Consider the following 17,106-nt stretch of genomic DNA (forward strand, 5'->3'; position numbering starts at 1 on the left):
GACGGACATCTATGACCCGAGGAAAAAGGGGAAGGAGATTGGACTCAGACCGTTCCCACCGGAGGGTGACCCATGTGCTCATTCCCACGGCCCATTCACCACTGATCACGGACCGCAGACACACCTGCTCATACACCAGCACATCCCACTGAAGGCGGCAGGGGGTCTCGATGGGCTCATTTCCAACAGCACCCTTTTCATCACCAGAACCCTATAGCTCGGACCCCAAGACAGGCAGAGACTCTGCACCCTGCCCACAGCAGTCCACTCAGCCAGTCCACTCCACACAGACAGGCCGGGCCTGAGTGGGGACCAAGTAGGCCGGGAGGAAAAAGTCACAGCTCTGTCTGGGAAGAGCCGTGCCCGGGCAGGGAGCACAGCAGACGGGGGAGCCCAGCGCCCAGTGCCCCAGCCCCAGCCCCACGCCCCAGGAGCAGAGAGGGTGGCTGGAGTGCCAGAAGGGGCAGCCGACCACCCGGGCGGGCTCTCAACCCTCCCCACTGACCTCACCTCTCTTCTGCCCTGCTTGGCCCCCTACTTAGGCAGCATGGTAGGGTGTGAAACCAGGCCCCGGCCACAGACATGCCCCAGGAAGAAAGGGAGGAAGAGCGGACCCCCTCTGGCATCCCCCAGGACCCTCCTTAGCTCCCTGCTGCGATCACAGTCATGGGCCTCCTTGGAAGGGGCTCATTCGAGGGAGAATAGATGGAGTCAGGGCAAGCACTTCCAACTTGTGGGTGGGCTGGATGGGCTTTGGGGATTCATGAAGCCCCTTGATATTGTGGGCAAAACTGCATCAACGGGCATTTTGTTTCCCTGTGAGGGGCCGGGGAATCTGTGTCGTCAGATTCTCGCTGGGTTCCACGAGCCAAACTTGGTTAACTTAGAACTGAGTGGGGTGGGAGCAGACAACAAAGGTGGCGGGGGTGGGCATCCGAGGGAGGTGAGCAGTCCCGCTTCGTGCTGACATTTAGCCAGGTGTGCGGATGGGGGAGAAACTAAGGAGAGAAGCCGGCTGGAAAGACAGCAGGAAGATGACTGAGCCACTAGGCACAGCCCAACGGCCAGCCCTGGAGTCCGGGTCTGGTCAAGTTTGGGAACAGAAACTTCAGGTCAGAAATCCTGAGTCCTTTAGCCTTTCCTGTATTCTGGGACAATCCCAATTCACCTCTCTGACTCTCATCTGTACAAGGGGTTTAACAACTTCCGTCACTCTCCCTTCTCTCAGGCTAACTAGGAGGGTCACGAGACAGCTGGAATGAACTCACGGAAACCTTCCATACCTGGCTGTGTGGCCCAGGCTTTCTCTGCGCCCCAGTCCCCTCATTTGTTAACTGGAAATAATCTCTGCCTGCTGCCTGCCATCTAGACATTCATCAAGTTTAAATGATGTTCAAAACCTGAGAGCTATTTAGAGGAACCAAAACCCCAGTGTGTGCACAAAGAACCGTTACTAGTTTTATAAGAAAACTTCCAGCCCTGGCTGGTGTAGCTCAGTGGATTGAGCACGGGCCTGCAAACCAGAGGATTGCAGTTCGATTCCCAGTCAGGGCACATGCCTGGGTTGCAGGCCAGTTCCCAGCAGGGGACGCATGAGAGGCAACCATACAATGATATTCTCTCCCTCTCTCCTTCCCTTCCCCTCTAAAGGTAAATAAATAAAATGTAAAAAAAGAAAGAAAGAAAGAAAACTTCCATTGGCCTGACCACACCTGATCCAAACCTTGGCCTTTTTTGTCTGTATCCACCCTCTCCCCGAGGAAGAAAAGAGTTAGTAAAAAAATAAGTACTGAAGCTGTTGGAACCCAGCTGCAGAAGGCCTGGGAATCAGAGAAGGCGGAATCCTGTGTATTTTGGTGCCCTGTTCTCTGACTTCAGTCCTGGCCTGCAGGAGCTGGTCCCTGCAACATTTTCCTGAGGGTTTATGAGTCTACTCGGTCCACCCGATTGTCAATAGTGATGCTCACACTGGAAAGTGTAGACTTCAAAGATGGAGAATCTAGTAGCAACTTCCTGTGCCAGGGAAGAAACCAGACAGGGTCCTTTGCTTCTTAATCAGCTTACCCAAGTCACCCCATCACCCTTCGTCCTCCCCAGGCCCAATTCCTGAGGCACTCTGGGGTTTCATGAAGTTATTTTAGGACTAATTCCTAAGAAACAAAGGCAATAGGGTCTCCAGTGGGTCCAGCAACACTGTATTCTCCAGGGTTTGCTGTGGGAAGGGAACTGCATCTTTACAGAACATCCCTGCCCTGGAAACACTGAGATAATCAGTTAGCACTTTATAAAGCCTAATAAAATTAGAATTCCCTTTACAGAGTACAAATGCCTCCTCTTCCATTACCCTCCCTGACCTTCACATTGACCCCATGAAACAGGTAGTGCAGGTGCATCACCAGCCTGTTCGGTAACTGAGCTTTAGCCCCGGGTCACAGGTGCAAGACTGGCAGGAAGGTCTGCAGGCCCTGATTCCCGGATGGTGCTTGGGGTTTACCACAGGGGCTTATCTTGCCTCCCCCTTCTGTCCCCAAGTCACAGTGAAGCTCTGTAAAGAGAAGTCCCGACAGGCACTTGATGGCCCAGTCAGAGGTGTGGGCAGCAGCAACATCCTAGAAGCATCCTCTCACCCCCTCTGGACAATGGATACTGGAGGGGTGGGGCTGGGACCCACCAATGGCTCCATTTGAACTTGGGGACGACTGGGAGTGACCAGAGAAGATCTTGGACTGGGGACAGCTAGGATGGCTACAGCCATGGGCACTGACTCAGGGACAAGGCAGAGGACAAGGTTACCACGAGTCTGTGGGTGCAGGGAAGCGCAGACCCACAAAGCATCAGGGGAGGCCAGGCATGGCGTCAGAGGTAGAGCCTTCTGGGGAGATGAAAGAGCCACTCAGACTGGGGGCCTATCTGTCGCACGTCTGTCCCCGCCAGCCAGGCAACCACATGGACCTGGCAGACTGGGAAGGCCAGGCAGCTGCCCCAAGCAGCGTGGGCCCCACGGGAGCAGACACGTCCATCTGCAGGGTCCCCAGCCTGGTGCTCGATCACTCTGCATTATTAATAGGCGATGACTAACCGCCTGCTGCCGCAGACCAGGGCTGGGCAGGCCTGAGGGAATCCCAGGGGATGGCGCGCAGCAGGGCCTGCAGGCGCACTCGGAGGCGAGGCGAGGCCAGGCGCGGAGCACAGGGCCAGCCCCAGCCCCCTCCCGCTCCTGCCCCCCAACCACCTCCACGCAGAGCCGCACCAAGCTCAAACACACGCACAGTTGCAGAGCCTCCGCTCACACTGGCCAGCAGTTACATGTGTAGCGTCACCGGCAGAGTCTCACAAACACACAGTGTAGTCGCCCACTAACACCCCCTAAGTGTCACACCAACATTTACACACACTTGCACCCACACACCAACACACACCAGCTGCATTTATATAGACACCCACACCAACACTCACAGGGACTGAGCCCAACCCAAATAGAGGAGCCTGGGGACAACCACCCCAACTCCACCCCTGCTGGGCCTCCTCTCACCCCGTCCACAGGGAAGGAAACCAACCCGGGTCACAGGCCATGCTGGACAGGCAGGGAACAGAGAGGGGAGGAGAGATGGAGGGGAAGGAAGACAGTGTGGAACACAGTGTTAGTCAGAGCAGCAGAGCCGTGGGGGGAACTGGACGCTGTCCCTGGTTGGGGGGGAAGACCATTCGTGCCATGCAAAATGTGCGGGAAGATGGAACCAGGAGCCCTCGAGGTTGAGAAGTGAGGGTAGGGAGTGTCACCTCTTCTCTGGCAGCCAGCAGGGGGCAGCCCCCAAACTGGTATGAACTGGTGATTTGAAAGAGCTGTCTGGGCGGGTCCCAGGCAGCTGCCCGTCTCCCAGAGCAGTTTCTGCCCCCTCTGGGGGACCGGCCCAGCTGGCAGCCACTGGAGGTCTCACCCCCAACCCCCTCCCCCAACTTAAGGGGCCTGTCCAGGAGCTGACAGTGAGCAGAGCAGAGCATGTCATGGGATGGTGTTTTCCATGGATTTTCAGGAGACCAAGAAAGAAACTAAACCAAAGAGAATAAACGGGGGGGGGGGGGGGGGATTAACAAAAAAAANGGGGGGGGGGGGGGGGGATTAACAAAAAAAAAGCAATAGAAATAAGCAGCCTGGCATCGGGGCTGGTCTAACCAGAGCCGATGAACTTGGGGCCTGCCCCCAGGTCCCTCTGGCCAGGAATCTGAATTCAGGAGTCAGGAGTTAGAGCTGGGACAGGCCAAATTCCTCGATTTTCATTTGTCTTTGGATTTGAGTTTGGACCAAAAAAAAGAAAGAAAAGGGAAAGAGGAAAACTAAAGGAGAAGCAAAAATCTAAAGATTGTCCAGGACGCAAAAAAGGAAGAGCAAAACAACCAAAACCAAACAAGGAAAGGAAACAAAAGAGGGAGAATCAAACAGTTAAAAAAACCCACGGCAAACCAAACGGTAAGACAATTAGAGTGATATCTACCAGATAATGCAGTTTGTTTACCATAGCGTGTCCAATCCCTGCGTGCTTCACCGGAGATAGAGGGAGGGGGTGGGGTCAAAACAACAACAACAACGAAGACAACAACAAAAGAACAAAACGAAAAAAAGAAAAATAAAATGACCAACTGTGAATGAAACTCAAGGAAGAAGGAAAAATATATATCCATATATATCTGGTTGTTTGTTCAGACCCTCCCACCTTAGGTTCAGCCAAAGTATTTTGTTTAAAGAAAAGTAAATCATGATGGGAAGGAGAAATAAAACACACACACAAATTAAACCCCTTCATCTCCCAATCCCCCCCCACCCCTCCTGTGGATTCCTCTTCCCCCATCCCCGCCCGGAGGAAGAGCCTGCTGCAGAGAAGGGGAACAGTTAAAGACCTTGGTTAGTAGAGAAGAAAACAAAAGAACTGGACCGAGAAAGCAAAGACTTAAAGATGGTCAACATTCCGCAGATGAGACAGAAAGGTTAGTTCAGTCTTTCACTCATACCTTGCCCCACCTGTCCCTGCCCATCCCTTGGCCCCCTGGGTTATAAGCGTGTTAGTAACACACACAGAGTCGGCAACGGGGTTTTCCAACAGAGGGTGAAAGAGGGAAGGCGGGGAGTTAAGAAGCAGACCCAGTGATGCGGTATTAGTAAACCCTATCGGCTGGAAGGTTAGGGAGTTGAGGGGAGGAAGGGAGGAGCGCACAGGGTATGGGAAAGGGATGGACTGTTGATGTGGGTAGGACAAGGGAGTTTACTGGCTAACTGGTCAACCAGATGGCTTTACAAAGAACTGGCTAAAGAGCAAGTTGGTGCTGGCCAACTGGCTGACCAATGGCCATGTTGAGTTAATGGGTTCACTGCTTGGTGACGGCCAGCTGGCTGTCAGGCTGGGAGGAGTGGCCCGACACCCCTAGAAAATCACAGTAGGGGCTAGAATGACCAGAGATTTCATTTGGGGACAAAGGGAAGGGATTCCCAAGGAGCATAGGATGGGATACTGGTGTCTACTCTTCCTGGGGATGGAGGACAGGCAAATAGAACCAAGGGGGGAAGGGCAGCCCCCCTTTTATCTATCTCCCTCCCTTGAGAAAGGAAGAGAGTGAGTTGTCACTGGAATGAGGAAAAAGAAACCTTGCCCTCTGCAGGCGGACAGAGGGTTCACCCTCAAATCGTATGTAATCATCCCCAACTCTCCTCCCTGCCCCCCCCACTCTCCCACCCACAGCTGACTCCCCTTTCTGCCTAACTTGACTTTTCAGAGCCCACGTTTCCCAGAAAGTTCCCCAGGTTCTTCAACCACAGCACCCCCCATTTTCTTACGCTCCTCCAGGCAACTGTCCCTCCCAAAATTAAGTATCCAGCACCACCACCCCTGCCAGTCTCTGGAACTGGTAAGGTTTTCCCAGCAGCCTAGCCTCCCCCATGCACACCCACAGACCCCTGAGCCTCCACTCCCCACAGCCAGCACCAGAAACTCACCCACTCCACACCACACCACAAAAAGGAGCAGAGGCCGATCTACCTCCAAAATCCTTTACTCCTCCCTAAGCTATAAGCCAGCTTATTCTACCCCCAAGTTCATTTTCTCTTCTCGTGGCCAAATACAGGAGCAACAACCACCTTCGAAATTACCCTGGTTTTTGGGGAAGAGATGTCAAAAGGACAGAGGCGGCCTCGCTGAGACTATCAGCAGTGGAAGGGCACTGTTGCCAAATACTGAACTGCACACCCGAGAGTGATAGTGAGGTGGGAAGGGATTCTAGGGACGGCTCCATTAGTTGGAGAGTTATAACCAGTGGGCATGGGGCTAATTCAGTAACACAATTAATAAGGGCCTCATATAATTAAAAATAACAGAATTCAAAATTTAGCAGCTAGAAGGAGAGTGGAATAGCCAATATTAATTCTTAGATGCAGAAGCAGTTTACATAGCAGGAGGGCACGAGTCTCACTGTGGGGGCAGTGGCTGGAACAAGGGGACAGCGGGTCACTCAAGTATCAGCACTACCAGTTAGCAGGGCTATCGGGAAACGAAGAGGCCCACTAGTCAAGACGAGGAACAGTGAACTTCAGGACAGCTGAACTGATTGCACCCAAACAAGTAAGGGCTGCCTGGTATTGCTGTGCTAGTTGAATAAGGTAGGAAAAGGGCATTGGAGAGGGAACGCAACTACCACTGCTTTTAAATTAGAGCTCATTGTGGAAACTAAAATTTAGGAAAAAAACACTTTTCAACTTTCCTGCGCAACTTCCATTTTAACAAATAGAAGAGCAAACTCAGAAATAAGATTAAGAGAGAAGAGATGGGAGTTCAAAGCCTGGGCCTTCCACTAAGGTGTCCAGAGATACAGGGTGGAGTAGGTGACAGGGGGCCCCCCTAGACCTAGGGATCAGGGGTCCAGAACCCAGTCTATGGGGATCGTGCCAGAGGGGGCAATTATGGCCAAATGTTCCAGTGGAGCTCCCACTGAAACCCCCTCCCGGTGGCCTGTGAGGTGGCGACTCGTGCCTTCGCAAATGACAGGATCTGGAGAGCTGACCTTCGGACTAACAGATGCGCAGGGAAGGGCGTCCTCCACTCACAGGGACAGCTCGGGAGCACCAGAATGGCAGTCATGGAGGGGAGAAGTCACTCACTGCTTCAAGTGCGGGCTCCCCAAGGCCCCTGAAGGGCCCTTGGGCCAAACTATATGCCGTCTCCACCTTGACCTCTGAGTGTAGCCCCAGCCCCTCGAGACAGCCTAGAGGGAGATCACACACACAAATGTGCATGAAGGCAATCTCTGTGGAGCTGGGGCACGACACGCTCAGGACAGAGAAAAGAGGCGCCGCTTTACTCAGAGATAAGAGAGGTCCATTTTCTAAGAGATGAGCGGAACATTCCGATGGGTGCAAGGTTTGGGAACATCCAAGAACGGCAGAACCACAAGACAGACTACAGCCGCCACTGCGTTTGGTGCCAATGATGACCACCAGGAGGCAGAGATCGGAGTGCCTGCGAAGTTAGGCAGACTCCCTGTTGTACCACTCCCTGACTGGATAACTCTGGGCGAGCCCTTTAACTTGCCGGGTCTCAGCTTCCTCAGGGGTAACAGGGGACTACCTCCCACTTCCCAGGGTGTAGAAACATTAGTGAGACAAAAAAGGGAAATGAGACCCTTGATGTGAAAGGCTGGGAGAGGAGAGAAGGGGCAGTGCCCCCAAGGAGGGCCGTACAAGAGGGACACGGTCCCATGGAAACGCAGAGGAGGGGATGAGAGAGGCTTTGTCCTGGCTTTATAAAGCGAATAGGAGTCTTCCGGAGGGCAAGAGGTAGTTCAATGCTCGTATGAAATAGATCTGCTGGGTCCTCGTGTCCAAAACCCACCAACTGGCTTCAAGAAAGAGCCCAACTGAACCAGGAAAAAACAACAACACTAGAAGAACTACGAACACTCAGTAGTTGCTGGCACTGAGCCCCTAAGGAACCTACCAGCTAGAAGGAGAGACAGTAAATGAACACAAACATTGACCGCTCAGACGGAATGTGAGGACAGCGCTGGAACACGGCAAAGAACCAAGACTGGTTGCAGGTGGGAGGATCAGGAAGGCTGTGTGAGGAAGGCGGCGTCTGGGCTAGGCCCGAAGGACCGAACAAGCCCCCAGTAAGGAGAATGGCCCAGAGCCCCTCGGTGCTCAGAGGGGTCGGCACCGCGCTGCACCGCATCTCCTCCGTCAGCAAAGGCACTTCGCCCATGACGCGCTGAGCGCCGAGAGGTTACCTAACTCGCCTCAAGCCTCTCAAACTAGTAGCAGAGCTGAGATTCGAACCCAGCCTGTCAGACTCAAACCCCAGCTCTAGGCAGAAAGGAGGAGAATGGTGGTGGTGGTGGGAGAACCAAGGGAACGAAGGGAGAGCTAGGGCAGTTGGCCCCGATGGAGTATGTAGAGAAGCACAGTTAGATCCTCTGACAGGGCGTCTGAGCTGCTGGAGAAGACTGGCCCCGGGCCAGAAAGTGGAGGAGGGAGCTCCAAATGCCCAGAGGACCCCATTTTGCGGGGACTGCCTCCTTGGGGCCAGGGGAGCTCCTGAAAATCTCCGCACTGAGAAGCCAGGCAGGAGGAAGCACATGTGATACTTTGGTAGCCGGCTTTCTTCCAAATTTGGTGCTGGCTGGTGATGACACAGGTTTGCACCCGGCTCGCATGGTGCTGGGAGGTGCACTGGGGATGGGAGGAGAGTGGACCCAGAACTAAAATAGACCCCCGGGAATCCGCAAAGGTAACCATTCCTGCAAAGCTCCCCCAGGAGACGTCTCCGGCCACAGTGGCCTCAGGCGGAGTTCGAAGGCAACAGAAGGCAAGAGCAAGGTGCTCTCTCAGTGAGGCCTCCTCTGGTCCCAGCGGCTGTGTTCTAAGAGCCTCTGGACGATTTCAGGGGCAATTCCCTGGTTCACAGAGAAGGGGGGAATTCTGCCTCCTTCCAGTCTTTGGAGCTGGCCTCTTGACCCAGAGCCAAGGGGGAAGGAGACCCCCTCAGTGCTCGTTTTGGGGCAGGCCCTTCCACTCTGGCCTTTCTAATCACTTGGGAGAACAATGTGGAACCCAGTGTCCTCAGACCCTGCCATCTACCCTGTAAGGGAGACAGATGTCACTTCTTACACTACCTCCCATCCTTGCTCTTGCCCACAGAACCCGGGGAGACAGAATACTGCTTTAAAACCACCCACCCCAGACCAGTATCACCCCTCCGATCACAAAAGGGTTTTCCCAACCTGAGGACACCATCTGGACACTGCACAGACTTTGGGGGCAGGGTTTCTACCCCCCAGCACTCTGACACCTGGGGCCGCATCACTCTCCGCCGTGGGGCTGTCCTGTGCATCGTGGGGTGTTTAGCAGCACCCTGGCCTCTACCAGTAGCACCCTCTGCTGAGCTGCGACAACCCAAAACATCTCCAGACGTTGCCAAATGTCTCCTGGCGAGAGAGGGGCACACCACCCTCCATGGAGAACCACTACTTTAGGGACAACAGGACCCAGTAACTTCTTCTTAGAAGCCCTGAAAAAGAGGCAGCCGAAGGTCCCAGTGAGGACTCAGTGAATACAGAGCACAGCCCTGAGGCTCACCTCCCCCAATGGTGCAGTCACCAAGGAAGGGCTGTGCCTCACCTTACAGACATGGGCTAGTGAAAAGACACCCCCAGAACCCCTCTTTAAAGAGGGCTCTCCATCAAAGTCTTAAGCAGATACCCTCTCAGGGCCCAAAGGCCTACATTTGGGTCAGCGTGACCTGACTCTGCTCTGCCTCATCTGGTGGGACAGGCTGGGAGAAGTCAGTTCCCTCAGTTACCAGTTGGGACCCACGACTCTGTGAGCCCCAGGAAGAGGCTTCCTTGGCTCGCCATCTACACTCCGTGCTGCTGAGACCAGGCCTCATCCCCGCTGAGCCTTCCCACCCTGCTCGGCCACAGACCTCTCCCTCCTCTCGGTGCCTCTCTAGTTCCTAGAACATTTAAAGTTCCTGCCACTCAGTTGGCACTTGCATGGCTTTGCTGGGTTCACTTTTAGCAGACACCCCGTCTCCTCCAGGGCTGGTAGGGCAGGGACCTCTTTCCCCTCCATACCCCAAATGGACGCACAACGCATTTGTTGGCCAAGTGACAGCGCTGGTCCTGGGGAGGGAAAGCAGGCAAGAAGCACCAAAGGTAATGCCCCCCTACACACACTCTCACAGTAAAATGTGTGCGGCACATAAAAGGATGACAAAGGGACAGACACTCTCAGGTTTGCGCAGGCGGTCGGGGAATGATGGGACTTGAAGAGAGGCACTGCACCGAGGAGGAATGCCCCCACCACGCTCGCCACTTACAGAGCACGGGGACACCAGGCCCAGGCACCTGGGCAGAGGCCCAGCTGTAGAGGTAGCAGCAGGGGGAAGGAACGGCAGCCACCCTTCCTCACGGCCGGGAAAGGAACTACTGGAGAAGCCCCATGAGATCACCGGGGTTGAAGGAGAACAGGTAAGGAGAGCGTGTGGTCAGCCAGAATCCCGACCCCTATTGCCCAGCCTTTCAGGGGAGGAGGCGGAGATGATGATGAACAGGAGAGACAATGGCAGGCCGGCCACCACACAACCAGAACCAGAAGCACAGGGACGATAACTAGTAAGGAAAGGGCTGTGAACCAGCAGAGACGGCGCCTCCCAGGGCCGAGATGCTGTGTTCTCCAGCCACACTGCAGTGCCGGAGGTGTGGCCGGGAAAGCTTCCCTGCCGTCAGCCACGAGAGAAAGCAGTGGACCCAAGAGAGAAGGGCCTGCAAAAGCCGGGCACCTGATGAGCAGGGACAGGAGTCAGCAGGTGGAGACAGGATGCACAGTGGCCTCTCCTGCTTTCAAAGAAGCATCTGGCTTGGGCCTGGCTTGAGGCGGGAACTTCTCAGGGCTGGAAACAAGCTATGCTGTCAGGCAGAAGCCTGGCCAGAGAGATGGCCTCCCCTGTCATAGCCACTCTTGGCCTTGTGAGAGGCGAAGAGACTACTAAGGGGACAGAGCTGATGCCCAGAAACAGTGGCACCTCTCCGCAGGCGAGTCTGGGAGCAGGAGCCGAGGGGACAGTGTGGAGAAGAGCCCTGTCCTGCCTGCAGGAGCAGAGCCAAGAGTCTCCTCTGAGTTCCCACATGGGCTGGCCTGGGAGCCTTGGAAAGACAGCCATGGACTGCTGAGGCGGCCTGGGCTCCTTTGGAGGGACTAGAAGAAGGGAAAAGAAAAGGGAGTGTGCTGCCCAGAGGAGAGGTGGGCTCCAGCCCCTCTCTGTCCGGCGCCCCCCTCACCCAGCTGCTGCCCCTCCACCTTGTTCTAACCCAACCCCTGCCTCTGTCAGAGAATGGCCCCACCGAGGGGCGGGGGCAGGCCACACCCTGATCCCACACATACCCCAGGCTTTTGTTTGTGCCTTTCTGCCCTAACTTCGGGACACCCCCCACAGCCACTCCACCCAGCCAGTGCCTCCTCATCCCAAAGCCCCCCAGGGCTCACCCATCCAGGCCTCACTTCACCCCTTCCAGCTCCCGAATCGCCCTTCTGCCAGATCACCTGCTTCCTTAACCCCAGCCCTTGAAACCCCAGCGACTGCCACCAATCGGAGCCCAGCCTTTCCCCATCCCTCAGACCCCTACCCTGGGCAGCTCTTCAGCCACCTCCTTAGCTCCACTCCCTTGTCCTTGAAGCCTGCTGGCTACTGCCACACTCCTGGACCGTCGCAGTCCCCAGTCTCGCTCTTCTCCAGAGCCATTTCTCAACGCTCCGCCCTGAAACCTCACACCCGCACTCCCATGCTGTCCCAGACACAGTTGGGCCCTGGCCTTCTTCTTGCTCCCCCTACCTGGCGCAGGTTTCGGGTGACCCGGACGTCGTGCCAGGCATTGTCGTTGAACTTGCCATTGACAGGCTCCACGAGGGCCTCGAAGGCTCCTGAGCCGAGGTTGATGACCAGCCAGACGGCGCCGGACTTGAGGGACAGGTTGACGTAGTCGGCCGACTTGCCCGTGTGCAGCATCAGCCCGTTACGCTGCAGGGTGCGGAAGGCCAAGGTGATCTCGTCTGTGCTGCTCTGGATCGGGTTGTGTGACAGGTCGTAGCAGAAGAACTCATTGCCTTTAAAGGTCGCCACGAACTCCTCCTTGCCTGGACGCCGTGGTGTGGGGAAAGGGGACAAGGCTGAGTGGGAGAGTGTATGCCAGACCACCCTCTTCCCCTCCGGCAGCTTGGGCATGGGTCCCCCGTGGCCCCAACTGCAAGCCTTAGGCCCTCTCCCCTCCCCAGCCTCTCCACCCTCCTCTCTGGACCCTGCCATCTCTGCTGTCAGAAGTCAGCTTCCCCCATGTGCATTTCCAAGGCAGGAGACTGCTAAGTAGTTCTCACACTGACAGCTGACAATTAAGCTGCCACAGGGCCAGGCAAAGCAGCCATTCTCCCTGTCTCCTCCCCCACCAGCCTTCCATCAGCCACTCCCCCTAACGAAGGGATGTGGAGGACACACAGGCTCCACCTGACTTCTCCCCATGAGGCCGCCTCTAGGGCTGGGGCACCAAGGTGCCCTGAGCGCAGCCCACCCCCTTCTGCTGCCTCTGCTCAGTGACGACCTTCTTGGCCCAGGGACAGTCTCGGGCCTCACCAGCAGGGAGGCAACTAGTAGGCCTGCTGCTGAGAAGAATATGGAAACGATGGGAGGAGGAGGCAGGGGTAGGACATGTGGGAAGGCAATGCAGGTGACAGGGATGTGCCCAGGTAGCAGCAGGCCACTGGGGTGCTTACAAGGAGGCTATCACGCCAGCTATCACCCTCACTCCCACTTCCTACTCCAACCTCAGAGCACAGCAGATATGGGCCCTTAGGCAGAGAGCCACTGAGGGACCCCAGAGAATGGGTGTGAGACCCAGCATGCAGGTGATTGGCTACGGGTGAAAGGGCAAGGGCAGGCCTGGCTCTCATACATGCGCGTGTGCATGTGTGTGCACAGGGCTCCTTCCACAGGCACTTTTTTTTAGATTTTATTTATTTACTTTTAGAGAGAAAGGAAGAGAGGAAGAAAGGAAGAGAAACATCAATGTGCAAGAGTTAAGTAATCAGTTGTCTCTCACACGCCCCCAACTGGGGACCTGGCCTGCAACCCAGGCCTGTGCCCTGACTGGGAATCGAACCAGCGACCTTTCCTTTTGAAGGCCAGCGCTCAATCCACTCAGCTTTGCCAGCCAGGGCCCAGAGGCACTTTTTAAGCAGAAGCAAAAATGACTAGGAGAGCCTTAGGGACATTTAGCATTCTGTAAGTGGGTGGCAGGTGAGAGGTCAACGACCCAGTGGAGGGAAGCTGGGGCTTCACAAGCCAGAGCCCACACAGAGAGAAGAGATTGGGACAGGGGGGCGAGGAGAGCAGAGAACCTGGACTCTGAGAGCGACCGCTCTTCCTCCCAGCAAACGGCTCGTCCTGTCCGCCTCACAGGAACAGGAGTGCTGGCAAAGGCCTTTATGGTGTGCAGGGGGTGGAGTATAGGCCCCCAGGTCTGGCAGGAGCAAGGCACAATGCAGGGGGGGCACCCATGGCCCTCATAAGGCACCTGCCAGGCCAGGCCACAGCAGCAGGCACCTCATGAGGGATCGGGCTCTCTGGGTGCACTTTCTGCCCAAGCCCCTCCCCTGCACACACAGCCCCGCTTCTCCCCGTCCGGGCAGGCTGCCCGTAGACTCGGTCCTTGCTGCCTCCGGATGCCAAAGCACCAGCTGCTGCCCCAGAGCCTGGCACCACACTTACTGCAGCTGGCAAGGCCCAGCTTCCTGAGGCCACGGGGCGGCAAGGCTGGTGAGGACACAGGCAACGTGGGGACAGTTGAAACTCTGCTCTGCCTACCTCAGGGCTCCAGTGGGAAGGGCCAGGGAGAAGAAAGGGGGAGGGTCAAACCAAGACAAGAAGGGGAAGGTGTGGAGGGAGAGAGAAAGATGGACCATCGGGAACAGAAAGGAAATGGTGAGGGAGCAAGAGGTGACAGAGTAAAGCAATCTGGATAAAGATAAGGAGCAAACTGGGAGGGGACCGGCAACGGTGATGGGAAGAGGGCCAGCAAGGAAAGGGGGACTGCGACCTCTAAGCAACGAAGCCAAGGCTTTGTCAGGATTTTACTGCTTCCATAGCAACAGGGCCTGCTGCTGGGACACTGGCAGGGGAAGGAGAGGCAGGCTCAAGGACCAGAAAGGGGACCCTGTTTCACCTTGGGTTTGCCACACGTACTAGTCTCTCCCAGAAGCCAGGCCTTCCCTCCCACTCCTTCACCTCCACTTCAGTCAGAGGAAATATCGTTAAAGGGGGTGTCAATCAGGAAGAAGGGCAAGAATAAGGCAACCACGTGAAAAAGTGATTGGGACAGAACAAAAGGCCAGTAAAAAGGAGAGAGGCAGGGCAGGGGCTGGACCACAGCTGCCGCCTCAGCAAAGCGGAGAAATGAGGTCGGTCTCCATTCCTCCAGGCTCTGCCTCAGGTCTCCTAGGCAAGGTGGCAAAGCCACTCTGCAGCCTGAGTCCACATGTTCTCCAGTTCCCTATGCAGCCAGAGACGCTGGAAGGCCCAGAGATGAAAGAGGCTTGAAGCAGCCAGAGGAAGCCTGAAAGAATTTCAGGAGATGGAAGAGAAAACCCGAAAGTGGTGGGAAACACAGAGAGTCTCTAAGTAGGGAGGAGACCAGCAGGACCTCAAGGGATTTTGGAGGGACTTTCAGGGCAAGGATGTGGAGGTGGCCCAAGCACAAACCAGACCTGGGAGGAGCAGACCTGAAGCACCAGGGGGCGCTCTCCCCCATCTCGCAGCCCAGACCATCCGGAAGCAACCACCCCAGCAGCGCTTGAGCAATCACAGCTCCTAAGAGCCCCTGGTCCGCGAAGGGGGCTAGTCACTGATGCGAGTTTTCTCCCAGGTCAGGGAGCGTGGGGCCCCACAGGTGTCTCAGTCAAGCCGAATGTGTCTAGAGACCAGTTGTGTGGTCCTGGCTTTCTGAGCGCTGTAAGGGACAGCGCAGCTGCCTCCTTTCCCAGCCCAGCCAGAGCCCTCCGGGAAGGTCTCCAGCCCCCTCGCCCCTCCCTGCTCTCAAGCACTACAGCTGTCTGTTCTGCTCATTTGGCACTCACTGCCGAGTAACATCTTGTACTGCTCCCCTGAGAGGAAGTGTGATGTGAGAGAGACCTGGGCACTAATGCTGGCTCTTCCACCAGCTTTGTGACCTTGGCCAGGAGGCAACATCTCCCAGCCCCAGCTTTCTCCCCGGACAAAGGAGCTAATCATCGGCCTACCTCGCAGGTTGCTCTGGGTTTTAGAGAGAGAACAGATGGGTGTGACTTCCTAAGCTGTGAACCATTCCACGAATAAACGACTCTTGTGCGGCTGTGTAAGTTTCTGTGTGTGTGCACTGCCTCTCTCTCTAGATCAATGAATACATTAACTCCTCTGGACAGTCTTCGCTTTTCATATACTTTGCATGTACCACGCGTTATTGTACTTATTTGTTAGAATGTCAATGAGCCCCTTGAGAACAAAGACCATTTGCCCATTTAAAATCACTTTGCTGAGCACGTGCCTCCTCCTGTGCCAGAAGCTGTGTAAGGCAGGGGGGCACACAAATGAAGAGACCCGAGGGGGTCCTCAGGGAGCTCAGTCCAGTGAGGGAGGCAAACAGGTAAAGTGACAGTTACAACACAGTGGGACGAGGGACTAATGGATGTGTAGACAGGGGGACACCGAAGAGTGTCTGGGGTCGCCTGGGGAGCTGAAGGGCTCCTTCCAATGTGGATGGTCTGGCTGCTTTTCCAAGAGTCAGCTGAAAGATACCAAATGGCTGGGAAGACAGCAGGGATGGCGGAAATCCAGGCTGACAGAACAGCGAGTTCTGAACAAATGCAAACAGGACTCGATAGCCCCAGTGCTTGGCACCCACCGGTGTTCCTTGAAGGGTTGCAGAAGTACCCTGACCACTTCTTAGGAAAGAGGATCTCTTAAGAAAGCAGCCTCAATGCTTAAAGTCTACAGCCCTGAGACAGGCTCAGGGCCCCGCATTGGTCTTGGGGGGGCTTTGACAGGTGTTAGTTTCCTCCTCTGTAAACCCAGGGCAACATGCCCCTCCACGGAGGGTCGTGGAGGTTCAGTGAGGTGATGCATGTGATACAATCGTATTATAAATGCAGCACCTGCCACCCAGAATCTGATGATTAAGTGGGGATGGGGGTTCCCCAGCTGCCTGGTCATTCCATCAGAGAAACATACTTTCTAGCAATGAGTCTAAACAACCACCACAAAAAGACATCTGTATTCTAGACAGAGGTCACCAGGACAACTGAGCTTTGGGAAAGAAGAGGAGGCTTGTGGCCCTTCACACCAGGGCAGGTATGGGGGGTGCAGGCCTACCAGTCCCTGTGGGCCTCAGAGAGGGTACACCTCTGTTGACTAACCACCCCCGTGGGAAGTGCAGTTTGCTTGCAGTGAGTGAGGGCTGGGCTCCCTGGGGACTGTGGTGTCACTGACCTTTCGTCGGCTGGTGCACATCACTGGCTGCTCCTCTCCCGGCCCCCCCCTCGGAGAACAGTAAGGACCCTACTGGAGAAGCAGAATTGGGGAGTCAGGCACGGGGGCTACCCAGCCAGTCCCACCCCAGCCTTGAGGTGATGGAGGGGCCTTTCCAGGGCAAAGGTCCTCTTGCTTGGAGGGACAGGTTTGGGGCCAGAGGAGCTGCTCTGGGGACTCACTTGCTTTGGGGACTATAGGGATAGAGCCTGTGGACAAACCAAGGATTCCATTGGCCCCAGAAATCCCATCAGACTCATGACCACCAACTTCTGCCCTTTGCCCAGGCCCGATCCAACTAGGGCGGAGACCGCACTGCTGGCTCAGGAATCCCCTCCACCTGTGCACAGAGGACAGCCCCCCATGGTCCGGAGGTTGGGGGGCGGAGCCTGAGCTCGCACTTCCTGTTCCTGTCTCATCCTTCTTCCTACTCTGTATCCTGCTCACACCCTCCCTGCTGGGTCAGAGTTCATGCTCTTCAACTCATTCAGAAGCCTGACACAGGCACCCTTCCTCCAAA

General features: G+C 55.7%; 1 protein-coding gene across 18 annotated transcripts in view; it reads right to left on the reverse strand.

Moving 5' to 3' along the window:
* Positions 1-17,106, reverse strand: part of NRXN2 (neurexin 2) — a 94,089-nt gene that overhangs the window by 58,496 nt on the left and 18,487 nt on the right. For 10 of the 18 annotated variants that reach the window (XM_037053107.1, XM_037053099.1, XM_037053098.1 and 7 more), the window contains exons 4-6: positions 16,548-16,619; positions 11,871-12,172; positions 4,515-4,538 (exon numbers count right to left, since the gene is read on the reverse strand). In XM_037053107.1, coding sequence (XP_036909002.1) covers positions 4,515-4,538; positions 11,871-12,172; positions 16,548-16,619 — 398 coding nt within the window. The remainder of the gene's footprint in view (positions 1-4,514; positions 4,539-11,870; positions 12,173-16,547; positions 16,620-17,106) is intronic. The other 8 variants (XM_037053106.1, XM_037053105.1, XM_037053089.1 and 5 more) reach the window with 2 other exon arrangements.

Source organism: Sturnira hondurensis, unplaced genomic scaffold (genome assembly GCF_014824575.4).
Source record: "Sturnira hondurensis isolate 20B ecotype Veracruz unplaced genomic scaffold, ASM1482457v3 Scaffold0007797, whole genome shotgun sequence".
NCBI lineage: Eukaryota > Metazoa > Chordata > Mammalia > Chiroptera > Phyllostomidae > Sturnira > Sturnira hondurensis.